This window comes from Heliangelus exortis, chromosome 5 (genome assembly GCF_036169615.1).
Source record: "Heliangelus exortis chromosome 5, bHelExo1.hap1, whole genome shotgun sequence".
NCBI lineage: Eukaryota > Metazoa > Chordata > Aves > Apodiformes > Trochilidae > Heliangelus > Heliangelus exortis.
In genome coordinates, this window is record NC_092426.1 from 27,107,681 (window position 1) to 27,126,356 (window position 18,676).

The 18,676-nt window shown below is 35.8% G+C and overlaps 1 protein-coding gene across 2 annotated transcripts in view; it reads right to left on the reverse strand.

The window, feature by feature from the left end:
- SCFD1 (sec1 family domain containing 1) overlaps nucleotides 1-18,676 on the reverse strand; it is a 45,052-nt gene that overhangs the window by 13,190 nt on the left and 13,186 nt on the right. For both annotated transcript variants that reach the window (XR_011726344.1, XM_071746200.1), the window contains exons 10-18: nucleotides 17,275-17,374; nucleotides 16,518-16,657; nucleotides 15,980-16,070; nucleotides 15,553-15,626; nucleotides 12,968-13,049; nucleotides 6,119-6,215; nucleotides 1,870-1,940; nucleotides 896-975; nucleotides 80-142 (exon numbers count right to left, since the gene is read on the reverse strand). Coding sequence is in view for 1 of the 2 variants with exons in the window: in XM_071746200.1 (XP_071602301.1) it covers nucleotides 80-142; nucleotides 896-975; nucleotides 1,870-1,940; nucleotides 6,119-6,215; nucleotides 12,968-13,049; nucleotides 15,553-15,626; nucleotides 15,980-16,070; nucleotides 16,518-16,657; nucleotides 17,275-17,374 (798 nt within the window). In the remaining variant the exon portion in view is untranslated. The remainder of the gene's footprint in view (nucleotides 1-79; nucleotides 143-895; nucleotides 976-1,869; nucleotides 1,941-6,118; nucleotides 6,216-12,967; nucleotides 13,050-15,552; nucleotides 15,627-15,979; nucleotides 16,071-16,517; nucleotides 16,658-17,274; nucleotides 17,375-18,676) is intronic.

Sequence of the window (18,676 nt, forward strand, 5' to 3'; positions counted from 1 at the left end):
ACCACTAATCACACTTTCGGTACAACTAAAATAAGCTAAAAGAACCCAAAGGCTTGCAGAAAATTCATCAAAAACATACCCCAAAGGTTTAGGTGTAGTGTTTCCATAGCTGGTTGGAGCTGAAGCCATCTTAGTAAAAGCCCTGTAAAATCAAGGATAGAAATCAAATGGCACATACAGTTACAGAATGTAGTATGTAGATATCTAGAAGTGAAGAAAATAAACTCTTCCAGAAAGTAACTCTTTATTACACGCATCCCTCTTGTCTAGAAATACCATAGTTAAGGAACTGTTCTTACTTAAAAAACAAAGACTTTATTTTCATAGAATCATAGAATCGTCTGGGTTGGAAGGGACCTCAGAGATCATCAGGTCCAACCCTTGATCCACTACTGCTGCAGTTACCAGACCATGGCACTGAGTGCCACATCCAGTCTCTTTTTAAATATCTCCAGGGATGGAGAATCCACTACTTCCCTGGGCAGCCCATTCCGATGCTTGATCACCCTCTCTATAAAGAAATTCTTTCTAATATCCAACCTACCATGTAAAATGACAATAACTGATGGGCAGCATAGATGGCCCTTTAGTATGAACCAAAATAAAGCCTGAATCAGCACAATTTTTAATTCAATTCAGTAAGTTGCTCCTGTCCTGGATCATTCAGTAAACCACTCAGTGTCATGTTCACTAGTCTTGGCATTACTGGAGCAGAAATTAAAAAAAAAAGATTTGCATATATTACCGCAACATAGACAGCAAAAAATGATGCCAGAATGACTGTTTAAGGATAATTTATAATGTATATGAGAAGTAATGCATAATTCTTCAATAACAATGCTGGGTTCTATAAAATTAGGTATAGCCTCAAGAAGGAAAAAAAGAAATTACTTACTTCCACTGTTTTATGTAGCTCAAAGGAGCAAGATTACAGCCTGCATCCGTCAATGCTTTTTTATACTGCTCCAAATCAATCTGAAATTATGAAGTGGAAAATTGCAACAGGATGAAACTACTCTTAAGCCCTTTTATGTGGAAAGCCCTTTTATCTACTAAGTTAAAAAATAGTTATGAGTGTTAATCCCATCTCTTACCAAGCATGGAAATGTAACTTAAAATGCAATTAGCCGTGAGCAGCTCTCATTAAACTTAAACTCAGAAGTATTTGTGCAACTAAATCTTGAGAACTTTCAGATACGTTAACAGTTTTTTGCATCAACATCTTCAAAAAACTGAGATAATACTCATTTCTGTAAAATGTCACAAAAGTAAATAGTAAAAATGAAAAGGATTTATTACAGATTTTTAAGAACACCCTCCCTTTGCCTAATTCCTCATGTTTTTTCTCCCACATAATATTTCTAATTTTCTACAGTACAAAGAAATCTTCCTTGAAATTAATCATAAGTTCAAAAGAAATATTAAGAAACTGTTTCCTGAATTATTCTGATATTGGCAAAAAAAGCATTTCTCCTTTACTCATCTGCTGGTCAACTCATGATATTATTTTTGAGTATACAAGCATAGAGTGAAGAGTCATATTAATATTGTTTTACCTATGTCTATTGAACAGCAGAGCAGAAAAATAGAAAACATTTCAAGACGTATCTTGAAAAAACTCTGAACTAAATATCTCAAAATATAATCTTCTTTCTTACTAGTAATTCATATCCCTTGAAATAGTTGCTAAAGCTTTGTAAGCAGATTCCCTGCTAATAGTACAAAATTTATTAGAAGTCTTTTTTTATTTCTTGGCCACTTAATACTTTGCTTCAAAGAGAAGCAAAAGTACCTTTTTAGTGCTGAAACGATGTAGAAAAATCCTGTGTGGTAGAATTTGGTGTTGGAAACTGTAAAGAACATTCATACCTCTGAAGGTGCCTGAGCTGCGCTTATGTAATAGATGAGAAATAATCGCATTTTGTCTTCTGGAGTTCCTGCTGCAGTGAGAAGAAACAATGAAATAAAAAAAATAAAATTGTAACTATGCTGCTATGTTAATTGCTCTTCAGTAATAATAAATATGTACATTCAAACCTTCAGTTATGACAATAATTGCCATCTATAACCATAGCCTTGTTCAGTGTATAAAGTGGAAGAAAGACAATTTTATTAAAAGTTGGGTTAGACTGGCTCCCTCTTTTTGCAAGTTTGTTTTCACTTCCTCCTTTTGCTGGTTGTGAATATTTTTCTTCAAATAACACACAACTTGGCTTATGTAGTGGCATCATGTCTTATTTTACACGGGGATTGCAAGCATTAGCAGGGACTAAATCCATGAAAGAGGAGACTGAAGAAAAATCGTAACAGTAAAAGCCACAGCACATTCTATTTTAGCTCTGTGACTGACTCATTGAAACACTTGAGGGCTGCAAAAGCGCTTAAGTGAACTTTTGGTCAGGAAAAAAATCCTGAAATTCCAACTTTCCTTCAGGAAGGATTTCACCTCCTGAATCATCTTTTATCACATTAATCGTTGGGAAAAAACACTGCTACCTATTCTTGGGAAGCATTATAAATGGCAATCAAAATTCATCTCTGTCAGATGGAAGTGATAATGTGGGCACCCCTGTGTTACCTATAGACTATTAGAGAAGATTTTGAACACCTGGTACTTTTTTCTAGAAGCTAATCACCCTGAGTAAAGACCACAGTTTCAAATGAAAATTTCAGAAGTGCAACTTCTCCAAACAAGCATTTCAAATTCATAATCCAATATGTCATTAAAAAAACCTTGTTACCTTTAGATACAGTACAGTATTTTATAAAGATTTACTTTCTCGCATTAGTGGATAAGAAAAAGATATTTTGCTGGTTTGCTTGTTTGTTTTTTGGTTTGTTTTGGGTTTCCCACACACGCAAACACTATGGAATGTGGATCATGTTAGCAGGGGATCATCTAATTTAATCTGCAAGTTTTGTTTATATGTGAGCACCTATTTAGTTTGGCAGAAGTTAAGAGTAAGCACTGTCATGATGAACATTTATGACCTGGTACAACTTTTTCTGGGAAACAAGTTTTATTAGCTTTTACCAAATACCAGTAAGCCAGTGTCTTCATTTAGGCAGCTGGTCTATCACCCCATGACCCTTCTCCACCTGGGAAGGGGAATCAGGAATAGGAAAGGAGGCCCATACAAAGGTTGAGAGCTCCACAATCCCAGCAGGGAATGCCAAATGTCAAACACTCTGAGTACCCAAGCTCCATGGATGGAGACCATTGAGGAAAGAGCCCTGTCTCAGCAAACTTTCCAAATTATAGTGAGCATGATATTTATGGTATGGAATGCTTCTGCTGGCCAGCCTGGGTCAGCTGCCCTGGCTTTTGCTCCTCCTAGCTTTAGCACCTTGCTAACTCAACACTGTCAAAGACCTTGATCACTATGGAAAAAACAAGTGTTTCAGGTGTTATCAAGTCTGTTTCCACTGAATTGGATACTGCAGTCTTCTCAAAAAATGCTGCTTTTCTGAACAGAAAACTGATTCTATGATTCTATCCCAATGAAGCCAGAACAGAGAGAAGATAAAGTATTTCAGAAACTTCGCATTATCTAAATCAAAAGCCAGCTTTCAAGGTAGACATTCACTTGGAGTTTGACCAGATTAAAAATAGCACTTTAAACATTCTAAATATACAGTGTAACTGACTTGAGTTTCTGTAACTCACTTGAAAATTTGGCTTCCAGCTTGCTAGTTCATAGCTTGTTCAAGCACTTTGCTGATCACCAATTGGAATGTACTAGCACTCAATAGCATTTCCCTCGTTGGTTTATGGTCACCAGAATGTGAGTGGTCTCAACTTACACAAGAGTGTAGTGATATTATGTCTTACTAAAAGAACAATTAAAAAAAAAAATCATGATTGTATTGCATGCACTTTACCAAACCTTGGTAAAACTACTTTTTTTGACAAAAGTATTTTACTCACTTTACTCAACTGACTGATGTAAACCACAGCTGTTTTAAGATCCCCGGGTCAGTTGCCTATAAAATGTTCACTATTTTTTTCTAGGCTATGGTCTGTGACAGCGTAAAGGGGGAGACTGCTGAATGTTCTGAAGAAGGGAACTTAACTTGGTAATCCTAGAACACAACAATTTTATTTTCCACTCAAAAAAACCAGGCAGCCTTTAGGGCTACTGAGAACTACTAGAGTGATGCAAACCCAGTAACTCCTATTTCATCACTGCTCCAGGATATAATAATATCCACTGAACTGAGAGGCAGCTAATAGTCCTGAGTGGTAGATTAGTACAACACAGCAAGAAATGGGAGGCTGAAACCTGAACTGCTAAGTGGTCAAGTTTGTTTTTGTGAAGAGCTCTGCTGATAACATAGGCTACAAAACAAGTATCCTCACAGATAATGCAAAGGAGCAGTTTACCACTGAAAGCACTGGAAGACTTGACACAGTTTTCCTTCCAAATGTTTGCTGCTGGTACTTCTCAGTGAATCACTGAGAAGCTGGACACTTTTACAAGATCACATTCCTGGAAATAACTGCCATGATTTAACTCAAGTCCTTTTGTTATATAAACTCATCCTAAACCTAAACACCGTGTGTGAAGTGCTAATGTGCTACCTGACCACTTAACTCCCTGAGGAAAACTCCAGTTTGGAAATCTCTATCTAGGATATATCTAGTATAATAGGAATATTGATATGATACGTCAGCTTTGGAAAACTATTTCCTATATTCTGCAACTTAAAAATGCATAGAAAATGTGGATTTGGGTACAACATAATTAACCCAGTAGGAAACATTAGCAAGCACAATTTCTTTTTTCATGCAAACACAAATGCTGAAATCATAACAGTACATAAACAGTTAATTCTGGACATGGAAAGGGACTAGTTTGTAGTGATAATTAATAAAAGTACAGGTTATACATATTCCAATTAGCTTCACATAGCAATGAATGTCTATACTGAATTACAGATGGAGGCCTGACATTAGATTTCCTGAAATTCTGCTCGTTTCTAGACTAGTTCCAGTAGGAGATTTGTAAAATTTTAGCTCAGACTTCTACCATCTGTGTACTATTTCTTCTACTGCCTTTTGATTCTCTAATACAGACACTAGTAAAATATTTTTTAAGACGTCAGCAGGATTTATGTATACTTTTTAAATAAATATGAATTATTATACAATTTCCAAGCAGACATAATGTCCAGTAAGTAGCTACAAGACTACAGCTGCATAAGCATGCAGTAAGAAAACATCATCTTAAGGAGCATAGTGGGGAAAGAGCAGGAACCCTGCATCTCTAAAGGCTTCAGGTTTGGCAATAAATTTGCCAATCTGCAGATAGGCAAGTGGTTATAACTTAAGTTTTATAATCTTGCTCTGAAGGTTATTTTGTTCCAGCCAGCTGGTATCTGATCATATTGAAATCCATCAGAGGACTGTGACAGACCTCATAATGTGAGAGGTTGAAATGAGAGTTGATGCTATGATACTGTGAAAAGCTGAGAACCCATTCTGATCTTGGCCTTTTACAGAAAGACCACAGGTAACTCCTGCTAACAGACAATGTGAGAGTTGCCCAGTGTGTAAAGCTTTGTTATGCATGAACCATATCTGAAACAGAGCTGGGATGCAGGTGAGTCTCTCAGTTAATTGGCCAATTTACCTTTTGCTTCCCTTCTCTCACTTGCTCACATCCATCTTTTTCCTCACACAAACAAGAGTTACCTACGCTACAAGTCCTTGATCTAAAGAAATTCTACGAAATGCTCTTTTTCATTCTGTTCATGAGGTATTATGCATTATAAAACATGGAGTAGGATTTTAAAGAATCAGCATTGTTCAGACCAGACAGCTCCATCCTATATTAATAAATACTGGAGAAGCATGAGGGTTAAAACATTTTGACCTTCTCAAGTAAGGATCTAGGAAACAATTTTACTGTAGCTGGAAAAGTTGCCAGTATTTTGGGTTATATACTCAATTGAAATACTAAACTCTAGGACTGCTATTGAAACTCAGTAAAAAGTTGTCTTTAAAAGTCTTGCACAGCTTGCATATAAGCTCTCTACCAACCCTGAAATCCTAAAAGGTACAGATTTATTGTACACCTTAACAAACTTTATACCAGTTCAGATTTAAAGTACTCACCATCTGGGTCCGAAATCATGTCCAGGAGAGATTTATCCAGAGTGGATTTGCTCATTATTTTTTCCTCATATTCAAAATACACATCCAACTTTCGACTCTGTTTAAGAGTAAGCGTTAGGGTTAACATCTTAACACTGTGAAAGAATATTTATTTCCCCTTTAAAAAGGTATATAGTTTTAATAATCAAGACTTTTTTTGAAAATGATTTAAAAATAGCATTTTAGTAAAATAACTAATGCTTGCATTATAATATGCTTTTATTAACTCTCAAAATTGATCCTTACGTGATTTTCATATTAAAAATGAAAATGCATTTTAAACAAGGGATGTCTGACATGCAAATACTAAATTGGAAGAGGAGCTTTTTTTCAACTATGGTTTTGCCATAGCTGAAAACTACACACCATCATATGTAGTGTTATGCTGTAATAGGACAAATTAATGTTCAAGTGAGCATTATGCAGCAGATTCCTAAATAAAAAAGGCACCATCCCAGAGAAGAGCTGATAACTGCCAACTTTAGCTGCTACTGAAATAACTACTTCATATCAAAGGCCTTCACACCAAAAATTAAGAACTTCATATTTACATTGCCTCACTAACATCAAAAAATAAATCTCATTATATAATAATGACACATGTAGATAACTTGTGAAAATCCTTTTGTAGGGAGGATGGCACAGGGACTGCACAAAATCAGTGAGGCAAAAGCTTTATGGAAGACATCACATGGCCATGCAGTTAATGACTGCACTGCAATACATCTGCACAAACAGCCATGCTTTGCACTTCTCCACCATGTTATCACGAACTTACAACATATGCATTCCAAACATTACAATGTTACTCATTCCAAAACTCATTTAAATAACTCCAGTTACATCACAGATCATTAGGAGTATTTGAACATTAATATGCAGCATCACAACACATGTTGCAACTACTCATCTTACAAAATCCTAATCCAGTAACTAAGTCCTGGTGTTCAGACACATTCACTTAGGTATTGGTTCAAAGAGGAGACAAGCAGAGTGGATCTCCATCTCATTACCTTGGGAGTGTTTCAGTTCCTCATCATGCCTGCTGCTGGGAGACTGAAATGCTATTACCAGGATGAGGTGAGAGTCCCCAAGGCTCTTCTTGGGTTGAGAGATTCAAGAAATTTTGCATGATAATGTTGAAGAATGCAAAACTTCTATGGCACCTCCTAACCCAGAGCAGTCGGTTTTGTAATGACAACAACACAAAAGCTGGCTTTCCTATGCTTCTAAATTCTAGTGAAACTATTTCTGAGACTGCAAATAAGGAAACAGAATTTTAAAACATAAGTTTTAATTGTCACTACCAAAAATAAAGGGGGAAAAAAAAAAAAGGAGGAAAAAAGGGGGTACTTTTCTAGCTTCAGGATATTGAGGTATTTCACCTTCTGATTCCTGTAAGTTCATCGAAAAAATAGTTTCAGTGTTGAAAGCCTTTGGCAATCATCTTATAATGTAGGTAAATATGTAACACCTCTATTTCTCAATCACTGTCTCATGAACTCACTAAGAGCAGTTACTTGCAGAACAGCAAATTAATTTAAACTCTTTGTGGAAGCTTGTATTTACAGCTTACAAGTAAAATATCGTGAAGAGTGCTCCAGAAATGACCACTCACTACTTTTAGGGGCAAAAAGTCTCATCTGTTGTTCTTAATAGTGACTACAACTACATAAAAAAAAAAAAAATTAAAAAGGGTAGAGTTACTTTCAAGCTGTATTTACCTACTTACACCTTGAGCTGGTGTTAGAAGAGTAGTCACAACCAAATTTTGGTAGTTACCTTACTGTAAAATCTTGGATTAATCCTGTATTTAGCCAAAATTAAACTGATTGTCAGTGGTTGTTATACTAGTTTAAAGGCTGAACAGAACACAAGTACCAGCCTTTTTCCAAGTCCTTATTCCAGATGCAATTTGGTATCCAGCATGTCAGACACGTTCTGCGACTTCAATTCTACAGCATCTTGAAGATTATCTGCCTTACAGTTTATCTCTGTATATAGACAAAATGTTTGCAAAGAAACTACTATAATTTTTCTAGTCTTTCCATTACATTCACTTGCTTGTTTGTTTTAACTACATTTGTACCTCCTTCCATGAAGCTAATTTCAATGTTTTCAAGCTAAAAGTATTTTTCCCAGGACAAAAGGAATGCAACAAAGGACTTCTTGAAATAAGGAAATTTACTAAGATAAATATATTGTTGTTGAATTTGGCAGTACCTATGTTATGTTAGCGAGTGATCTAGGACAAATTTATTCAGTTGTCATGTAAAAATGTACAACATTAAAAACAAAGATTCACTGATTCACTATACTTGTTTACATATAAACCTTTAAATAAAATTATGTTATTCAAACACGAGATTCTTTCATTTGTAAGAACAGATTCACAGTTTTTACTTACTTTGAGCACAAATGAGGTAAAATTCTACTGTGCAACTTTACGACTGTTTGACTGGGACTACTGAACAGAACAGACTAAGCACAGCAAAGGAAACTCACTGGTTCCATATATTTGCTATACTTTGAGCCTAAACTGAAACATCAATGGTACATGTGCACACTCTTCAAAATTCTCAAGAATTTCTTTTGAAGTGTGAACTTAGCACTCTTCCAAGAAAAAAAACCAAACAACCCCAAAACAAAACCTGAAAGTCCTAAAACTTCAGGTTCCGTATTTCTATCCACAATAGGGACATCAGAGGTAAGCAGCAATATAAAGTTTCTGAGAGTCTCTTTTTGATGAGGCAAAAGCACAAACTGAAGAGATGAAGCAATATGGTGTGGCTATCCAGCTGCTTCTTCACTAGATAACTAACGAAGTTTACGAGCAAGATATGCTAAATAAGGCAATACTTTCCTTAATCTGGATTGCCAGAAATTGGATGGACACCTAATCAAATTTCACACAGATTACTGAATAGCCTTAAACACTACTCGTTACCTTTTGACAGACTTCCCAGATATGCCACATCAATGAAAGTTACTTCCCGAAGAGCCAACTTGTCTAAGGAGTGCTGATAAGAAGCAGATGTCCCATTTAATTTAAGTACAATTTTGCTCACTCAATGGCAGGCTCACAGACATGCCAAGAGGAAAAGCTGGGAAATAGGAGCTAAACAATCCTGTAGATTCAATAAAAAAGACAGCAAAGAATAGGTTCTTATGGGGGCCAAACTGGCAAGCAAGGTGAAAAAAATAATAATAAAAACCAGTAATAAAATCAAGATGCATTTATATTTACAGTTATTCCCTTTCTGCCTCCTGTTTTTGATTTCCTACTATGACATCTTGTTCCATGCTGACCTCATTCAGCAGACCTTTTTGTTTGCCAGTTCAGGGACAGGATCTGTATCACTGTGAAAGTGCTACAATTCAGGTTGCTTTGGCTTTTGTTTGTTTGTTTGTTTTTAATATATCTGTGAAAGCTTTCAGCTTAGCAACTTTAGAAACAGGCTGTTCATAAGTCAAAACTTATTTCAGGGAAAATTACCAGTGCGCATGGGAATCTCTGCCTGAGCAACATCCTTCAAAACAAACACAAATTCTTTCACAGAGAAGTGGAAGCAGAACCCATCAAAAACTCTTGGAAGGTAATTTTTGGAGATTCTCCTATCCCCTTTGCAGATTCTTCCTTTTAGTAAGAATGTGCAGAAGAAATTTTATTAGAAATTACTAGGGGGAACTTCTCATCCATACTGACAGAAAACAAGCAGAAATAACAGCCCATGCAAATGAGTGAGGTCGGTCTGGTAACTGCAGTGTGCTCCTACCAACAGGAAGAGAAACCCTGAGAGAAAGCTGAAAGTGGCAGCTGCAGCCAGTTCCCTTTGACCGAACTGCAAGAAATTATGCCAGAAAGGTCACTGTAACTGAACTCAGAAAAAGCTCTTGTTTACTGCAAAGTTATTCAATTACCAGCTCTGAAATACAGAAAACCAGCCTGGACCACTGTAACATACGTATTTCACAAACACATTCTGTTTCTGCTCACGTGATAAGAAAAAATGTAACCTTATTTAAAACACAGTAGTTAAAACAATAGAATTCCTACACAGAAAACGTGAGTTTGATAATCTGAAAGCCTATTGGCAATCTCAATAATGTAGTCAATCAAGGTATCAGGCCTTGAGATCAACCAAAACAGAAAAATATGTAGGAATTTAAAAAAACCAAAACTAAACCAAACAAGTGTAATACAAGACAGTTAGCAATTCACAAAAAACCCTGCCACTTGAATTCATATGTACTGAATACCACTATCAAATCTACCACCTCTTCAGCTAATCATTTTAGAAAGGTATACACCTACACCTTTTTATATGCCATGTTTTAACATACTTCAGTAATCCTAATATTCATACTAGAATGACAAAGATAAGCATTACTCGAAACTCTAAAGCAGCTAGAAAGATATTGCTAATGCCAGTCTGAAATCTGTTATCTGTTGGACTTTAAGTCACCATCTTCTTCAGAGAAAAAAACCAAATCAATTGAAAACATGGATGTGTTTGTTATAAGCACTGACAATAAGTACTCAATGGTTCACTTAGTGAAAAATGTGATGCATTCTTTCCATTATTTCACTAAACATTTAGATATGCCAGAAAACTGCCAGAACCACTTTGTGATAAATTTCTGGTTTCCTCTTGCTGTGTTTTAGAAAATGATCCAAGAGAATGTGGAAAGCAGCTGTAAGATGAACACTAAAATATGTCCACAAGAAAATTAAATTCACTTAGCCTATTGAAAGCAGGTCTCATAGCATTCTTTGCACTGATTCTCATACATATAGTGAAGAAAAATGGGCGAATGCTAAATGTAATAAAAAAAACCTGTAAGGGACAATGTGAGCAGTCTATTTCAAAATATGAATGTGCTTCTAGATTATCTTAAAATTGAAAAAATCTGAAGAATTGGTGTTTCACTATCTCCCTATGCAAAAAAAAGATTTCTTATTCTAATCCGGTTTATTAATTAACTGTACATAAAAACCTATTAACCATAGCCTCAAGGTGTCATCAGAATTTCTTTTAAAGTTACCAGCTGAGATACTGCCCTTTGTGAGAGTATTTCTCAGGAATCCAATAGGTAGCATATCATCCTGCACATTAAAATTCCACAGCATGAGACAGAAAGACACATTTTGTAACACTGAAGGCTGAAAGACAGGATAAAGAAACTGGAAGCAACTTTGCATTCATTCATTGAAATGGCTTTAGTGTAGGTAAATTCCAATGGAAAAACATGTGCTTCTACATCAGTTTAAGACAGTTTTGTAAATATGAAGATGAGATGAAGGAAGTGATTCTTTCTAAATTAAAAGTAAAGATGATACAGATGCACATATCATCAACATATTGGAGAAACTGCATGCTCATCTGCCTCAACCTCCTTTGACAGCTATACAATAACAAGGGAAAGAATATGAGCACTTTGCAATGCTAGAATTAAGAATTATTTATGGAGAAATAGATCACTACTCCCTGACAACTCTCTAATAGCAGTCTCCCTCTCTGAGAAGGGAACCTAGGAGCTATTAGAGTGCTACAGCGAAGGGGCCCTAAAGTAATTCCTTCCACTTCTAGGTAAGAGAAGTGTCATTATCACCTAACAGAGAATGTACAAGTGCATCTGACTGACACCCATTGCTAAGAGGATTCCACATTTTGCTTGGGCACCTGGTTTCCATCCAACAAATAACACATAAAATACTACTGCTTTAAAATTGCCAGATATGAAAACTGAATGACTAATACTGCACAAGCACATAAGCTAGCCTCTAAAGTAATGACCCAAACACAGGCACACACACTTCTTCCTCAATTTTATAAATATGGAAAATTAATTTATTAATTAAAATTTGGAATTAATGCATTGTTCATTTATAGTACATTAAAATAATTAGAAGCAGTCATAACTGAGGATGGAGCTTATGCACTTTAGAAATGTGACAGTTAAGATTCAAAACATATCGCCTTCCATGAGTTATAAATAGCACAGGGTAAAATTTTCTAATTGATTTTTCAGTGAGACTTTGTGCTTGAATTACTTTCAAAACCAGACTTCAGTGTGAAAGCCTCACTTATAATTTCTGTTCTCATACTGTGAAAAAGATCCATCTTCTACTTTATTCTAGTAGTAACTAATACTGATGAAACAGAGAAAGAAATAAATACCTTTGCTGTTTAAAGGCTCAAAACTCTGTCTCTAAACAGTTCGCAGGCCTTTTTGGGCTTCACTGAAACTGTCAGCAAGTTGTGTGATACAAGAGCAGCAGACTTAAACAGGAAAGAGGACAAGCATCCTTCTGACATGTTAAATTATGCACAAGGCATCTAATACAGACCCTGCTGGAAAGACCAGTTTGGTAACTCCCATATTACTGTCACACCTTTGGATATCATTTTCATTGGTGAACAGTACACAGTACCCTTCTGACAAACTCAAACTGCTTATATTGAAGTCCTAGCTTGCCATGATACATCTCTGAACACTTCCATCATAAACATATTTTAGAACAACTTCAACTCACAGTAAAAGCTGTGGTCATTATAAAAAAAAAAAAAAAGAGAGCATACCACTAAATAGTACTACTAAAAAAATTGGTATGTTTGCTTTGTTTTCCATGAAGAGGCATTCAAATTTCATTCCATCTCACCATTCAACACTAAGTAACATCATACAGTAATTTCTGTAAAGGTAGAACAATTGGAAGGATCACTTTCTTATCTTCACCTGCTCAAACCTATTTCTCCAGGTAAAGATCACTACTGATAGAAAACTGAAGCTGGAGAGCAACCATACCTTTATATGCTCCAAAACAGCTGTTGCAACATTTGTATGAAGATCAATGAGCCTCTTCTTTTCCAGAAGTTCTGGAAGAGAGCTGAAGAGATTAAATACAAACTAACCTGCTGAGTTGCACAGTTAGTTGAATCGTGTATTGTAGACAGTCAGTACAAAAGAAATTATAGAATCATAGAACAGTTTGGTTTGGAAGGGACCTTTGCAGTCTATAAAAATCTAGAATCATAGAAAACAGTAGGATTGGGAACTAAAAAAATTACAAAGTATATTGGTACTGTGAATGTTATTAATGGGCAATACAGTAAAAACATGTGTAGTGAGAACCACAAGTCCTCAGGTGTCGCCGATAATGAACTGGGAGCTTAGGCCCAGCTGTGCCCAATAATTAGGGCCTGCCCCAGCCGGAAATGGGTGGGGCTGAAGGGCAAAATAAAAGGCATGCTCCCAGAAGCAGAGAGGGAGAGATGCCGAGAGACGCCTGGGGAGAGAGATGGCAAGAGAGCTCCTGAGAAGAGCCGTGTCCCCGAAGAGAAGGGCTCGCCGTAACAAACATGTTTTTTTACCTTGGCTAGCAAAAAATACACATGAGTAATTTAATATTTCTATTGAAAGCTTGTAATCAGCATCTGCTTACCTAAACTACTAGTATTATGGTTTATATAACCAACATTTAGTTTATGTCTGATACATAAAAAAGTATCAATATGTACCAATTTTTTTTTGCCAAACAATATTAATTATGTAAAATAATTATCAAGTAATATTAAATAAGAATAGTATCTGTCAAATAAACAGAGAACGTTTGGATGTTCTGGAATTTGTCCCAGGTGCTCTGCACAGAACACAATCCTAAATGGAGAATTCATGATGGAAAGGTTTTCCTTTATGAAAAGGGAAGCTGAATGGTTAAGTTTAGTTCATATAGAATGTGTTACTTAAGGTGATGTGATTTACATGAATTTCACTGTCTGGTACTGGGCATCACATGTATAAAAGACTACTCAGGGTCTATACACTTTCACACTGGGAAGCACCCCAGGCAGTCAGAGTCTTACTCAGTTTAACAATAAACAGATGAGAAGGTGCTTAATGCCACTGACTGACTGCATGTCCCCGAGAGCCATGAGCTGTACCCTTCTGTCCTCCTCCCAGCAATTACAAAATCAATGTTACTGATGGTGATTGGCAATCAGTGAACTCATTTATAGCTTGAGGATGATTTGTACTGCCTTTGTAAAGGACTGCATTTAAAAAAACCAAACAACACAACAACCCAGGAAATCTGATATGTTGGAACCTGTTTTTCAATTCCTAGTACATATTGAAAAGTTTTCTTAAAGCCTGACAATTCCAAAGGGCATCTTTTTCTGGCTAGCAGATAATGGACAACAAAACTGCAAAGCCCAGTTCAATTCTTCAAGTAGAAATATGCCTACATGGAAGATCTTAATAGTATTTGGATTTCTCGGCACAATCTTAAAGATTAGAGCCGAAAAAATTGCAATAAAAAAGTGTACTGTTATCTACTTTTCTGAACAGGGTATAAGATTTTCCTCAATAATGCTGAATTACAGTCATAAGGAGGCTACCTGAACAGTAAAAGTTCCTGGTGAAGCTTTAGTCATATGATTTTAATTCTTCTGCTACCAGTTTAAAGCTTTTCATGTTTGTTACTTTCATACTTTGCTGCCTCAGCCTGAAAGGCAGCAACTTGCGAAGTACAAAACTTTAAAACTTCATAGGGGGTGTCTGGAAACACCTGGTCCCTTTTTTGAAACTATCTGATCCAACTTATCCTTTGTAATTGTAATAGAACTCTAACTAGGCTATAGCATACCAAACAACTTTTGCAACTCACAGAGAGACAATGCAGACACACCTTGGATTTCACAGGACACTGGGCATATCATTCAATCTATCCTTGAAATAATTATTGTTCCTTCTTCCTTCTGATTGGGGTCTTAGCAAAAGACAGCAAACTGAATCTGTCTCTTTCCCCAAGGCATCAGTAGAATTAAAAAGTTATTTACAATGAGAAACAAGTCTAAATGTCAGACTTTCAGTTGTCTTGTCATCATCCATGGTGGCTGGGTCTCCAAAAGCAAGGAAGTAAATTTCCCATTCAGAGTTCTTAATGACTGTAATCTTGCCAACAGATGTTAAAGAAACTATATTAATAAAAATGTAATTAATTACACACTGTGCAAAGTAAGCAGATACTTGGAGGTGGATTTCAGTAACAATTATTTTACAGAAAGAATGCAGAGGAAGGTAGTTGGGTTCTTCTGCTGAAAAAGTGTAAGTAAATCTATGATGCACTTCAATTATTCAGCACTGCTGAGGGAACACTCCAGAGCTGTATGTAGAGGGCTCACACACACACAAGCTGTGGAAGTTACATCTGCAAGTATTTGTCTATGACACTGTGTTAAACTTTACTGTAAAGCATTTAAACTCAGTAATAGATTTGAACAGTCTGCTTTTAAAGCTATTTATGTCAAAGGATATTAAAAGTTAAATGTTAGAAAGAACTACAAATTGTTCCAAATTAATTAAACAATCATGTACTATTGATTGCTTACCTGACAGCTGAAGTTAGCTTAGCTGTATTATCAGAAAGCATACTTATTGCTCCTTCATCCTCCCCTTCTATGCCCTGGGTTTTGGAGAAGAGTTTGGAAATAGAAATAGTCATAATAAACACAAGGATCACACGTGCAAACACAGTAATGCATTTCCAGTGTATTTCTCCTGATTGTATTAATGTCTGGATTGTGTTTTACAGTTATTATGAAAGTTATATAAATGTAACACAAATAAACACAAGAAATTGAATCGTCTCATAAATTATGGCACTTTTAGTCCTGCTTTTAAGATTGTATTATGCCTAAAATTCAGCATATGCTGATAATTTGAGAAAGGGTGTGGGAGGATGCGACAGACTGGGCTAAGCATCACTATGAGTCCTAATACGTTTTACATAAAGCACATATAGGTGATAAATCTTACCATTATACTTTTAAGTCTTTTGACTTCATCTTCTTGGGCTCTGTAGGACTCCAGTTCTTGCTGAACAGACTCGGCTACCTCTGGAAAAGGACTAATGCCACACTCTGCATTAGGCTCATTTAAATCAACAAACTGAAACATCTAAAACTAGACAGGATGCATGATGAAGATGATAGTGAAAATGTTTTGAGAAATATCAGTACACAAATCATGCATGGGTATCAAATCAGTGAAAATAATGACATCTTACTGTAGGTTTACTTCAACTTACAAAGATACAATCACTCTTTTCAATAGTTTTATGTAATTTTCATGAGAAAAATTTTATGCTCTGTAACAAAAAGCTAATGTGCAATATATACAGGCAAGCATCATTGCTTAAAAAAACCCCAAAACCTCAAAAACCCAAAACCTTAAAAATACCCCAAACCCAAACCTCAAAAATATTTTCAAAGAAGCTTAAAAATAAAACTACCATAATATGAAGAATATTTAGAATTCTTATTGACTATATTAACTCTGTAACTATACAACTTACCTGCCTTTATGCTTTTGCCAGAATTTATCAAATGCAGTTAAATCATAGGACTTCTTATTTTTTTTCTTAGGTCTAGCACCTGCTGGAGAACTTTCCATTCCAGTTGACTCTTCCAAGCTAACTCTGTTCAAATGGAAATCCTAAAATAAAGGAATCTTATGTAAATATTTTACAGTTTTAAATTATTTAATCAGTCTTCTATCCTCAAATATTTTTTTAAATATTTTTTTTTTTAAATTAGGTAAGTAATCCTTGCTTTCATTCAAGGAAATTTCTCCTGATGGTTTTATGAAAATAAACTTGAGAAAATAGAAGTGGCTTAAGGCTATCTGAATTAAAAAAAAAAATTATTAAAAACAAAACTGAAACTATTTTAGATCCCTCACAGTAGGGTCATATAACATTTCGTGTCACTAGTTTGAACATCTACACCACCTTGTGGAGTAAACCAGAAATAGCTAATTTTAGAAATTCAAACTAATGCTGAAATAGGTTTAAAAACTCCTTAAAAGTATTTATTTTTCAAAACTGAATTGAACTTAATGGAGTTTGGAGGTTACATAACATAAAAGATCAGGAACTATTGAAGAAAAATACTAGGGTTGCTGAATTACCTATCTTTTGATAATATCAAGATCTCAACTTTTTAACTTTTTAGAAGTTATTGCTAAATAAACCTAGAGAAAATCTTCCAAATTGTTACTTGCTAAGCAAATTTTAAGTGAAAAAGACAAAACAGATTTTGATTTTCGCTTACCAGAACATCATGCACTAAAGCTTGGTACGTCCAAGTATGATGTAGAGGAGTTGCTAAATCTATGTTTCTGTCAACAAGGACTAACAGGGGCCTTTGGAAGCTGAAAAGATGACACTGTATGAGTAGTTAGAACATGCTTTGATTATCCCAGTAACATCATGAGTGAGTGATACCAGCCACCTTCTATATCATATTTCAAGCTAAAAGTGAAACTGCCTATGCAGAGTTCCTCCAACCTTCCCCAAAGCATCTGGGGCTGATCACTACCCAAAATTCCATCAATCACTTTTTAGTAATGATTCAAGTAATTTTTATTTTTTTTTTGTACTAAGTGAACACCCTATACTCAGCACTGGTGAGGCCACACCTCGAGTCCTGTGTCCAGTTCTGGGCCCCTCAGTTCAGGAAGGAGATTGAGGTGCTGGAGCAGGTCCAGAAAAGGGCAAGGAGGCTGTGAAGGGCTCCAGCACAAGTCCTGTGAGGAAGGGCTGAGGGAGCTGGGGGTGTTGAGGCTGGAGAAGAGGAGGCTCAGGGGAGACCTCATCACTCTCTACAACTCCCTGAAAGGAGGTTTCATTGATATTTAATTCTGTGGAAAATGAATGCAGATATGTCTAAATGTCTTGAGTTACGACTACATGAAAAATGTATAGTGAAGACAGGAAGGCTGTGAATTAACAGAATATTATTGCAACCATTTCCCTTAAGCACATTAATTCTACAGTAAATTGCAGCTGAACTACAGTGTATTTGAACAGAGTAAAAGCATATTAATTCCATGTTCTGGATTTCCTTGCAGTATTTCCACATATATATAGTCTCAAGTGCCTTAGTCACCTGATTCTGAAAACCAGACTAAAGATCTGAAGCCTTTTAACTGGTTAAAGGTTCTCATGTTTCTCTTGCCTTGCATTTTGATTTTCTGAGGGTAATGATAATATACTGTCAGGAAAACAAGCCACCTCCCTAAAGGAAAAACAGTGGTTACAATTCAGTTTCCATAAAAATGAAGGAACTGGCATTTCACAGCTTTTCTCTCTTCAATCTCATTCCATTTTGCCATCCTTGATGTTTTTTGAGTCTTTTATCCAAGTTCTGTTTTTAGTTTGAGAGAAAAATTTTAAGAGACTATTTTATATCAAGACAGAAGATTATAATTGTTCCCTTCAGCTACAGTCTTTCCAATGCATCTCCTCGACATTTTCATCTATAGTGTAAACCTATGTAATACACTTTCCTAAGGCAGCTTGTGGAGTATTTAACTATATGGGAGCAACAGCATACATGGGAGGAAAGCATCCAACATTGTCTTTCCCCTCAAAAGGTTCCAATGGTCATGACTTAACAATACTTTATCCATTTAACTATCTCATTATCCAAGTGGTAGTCCTCATGCAGTCCT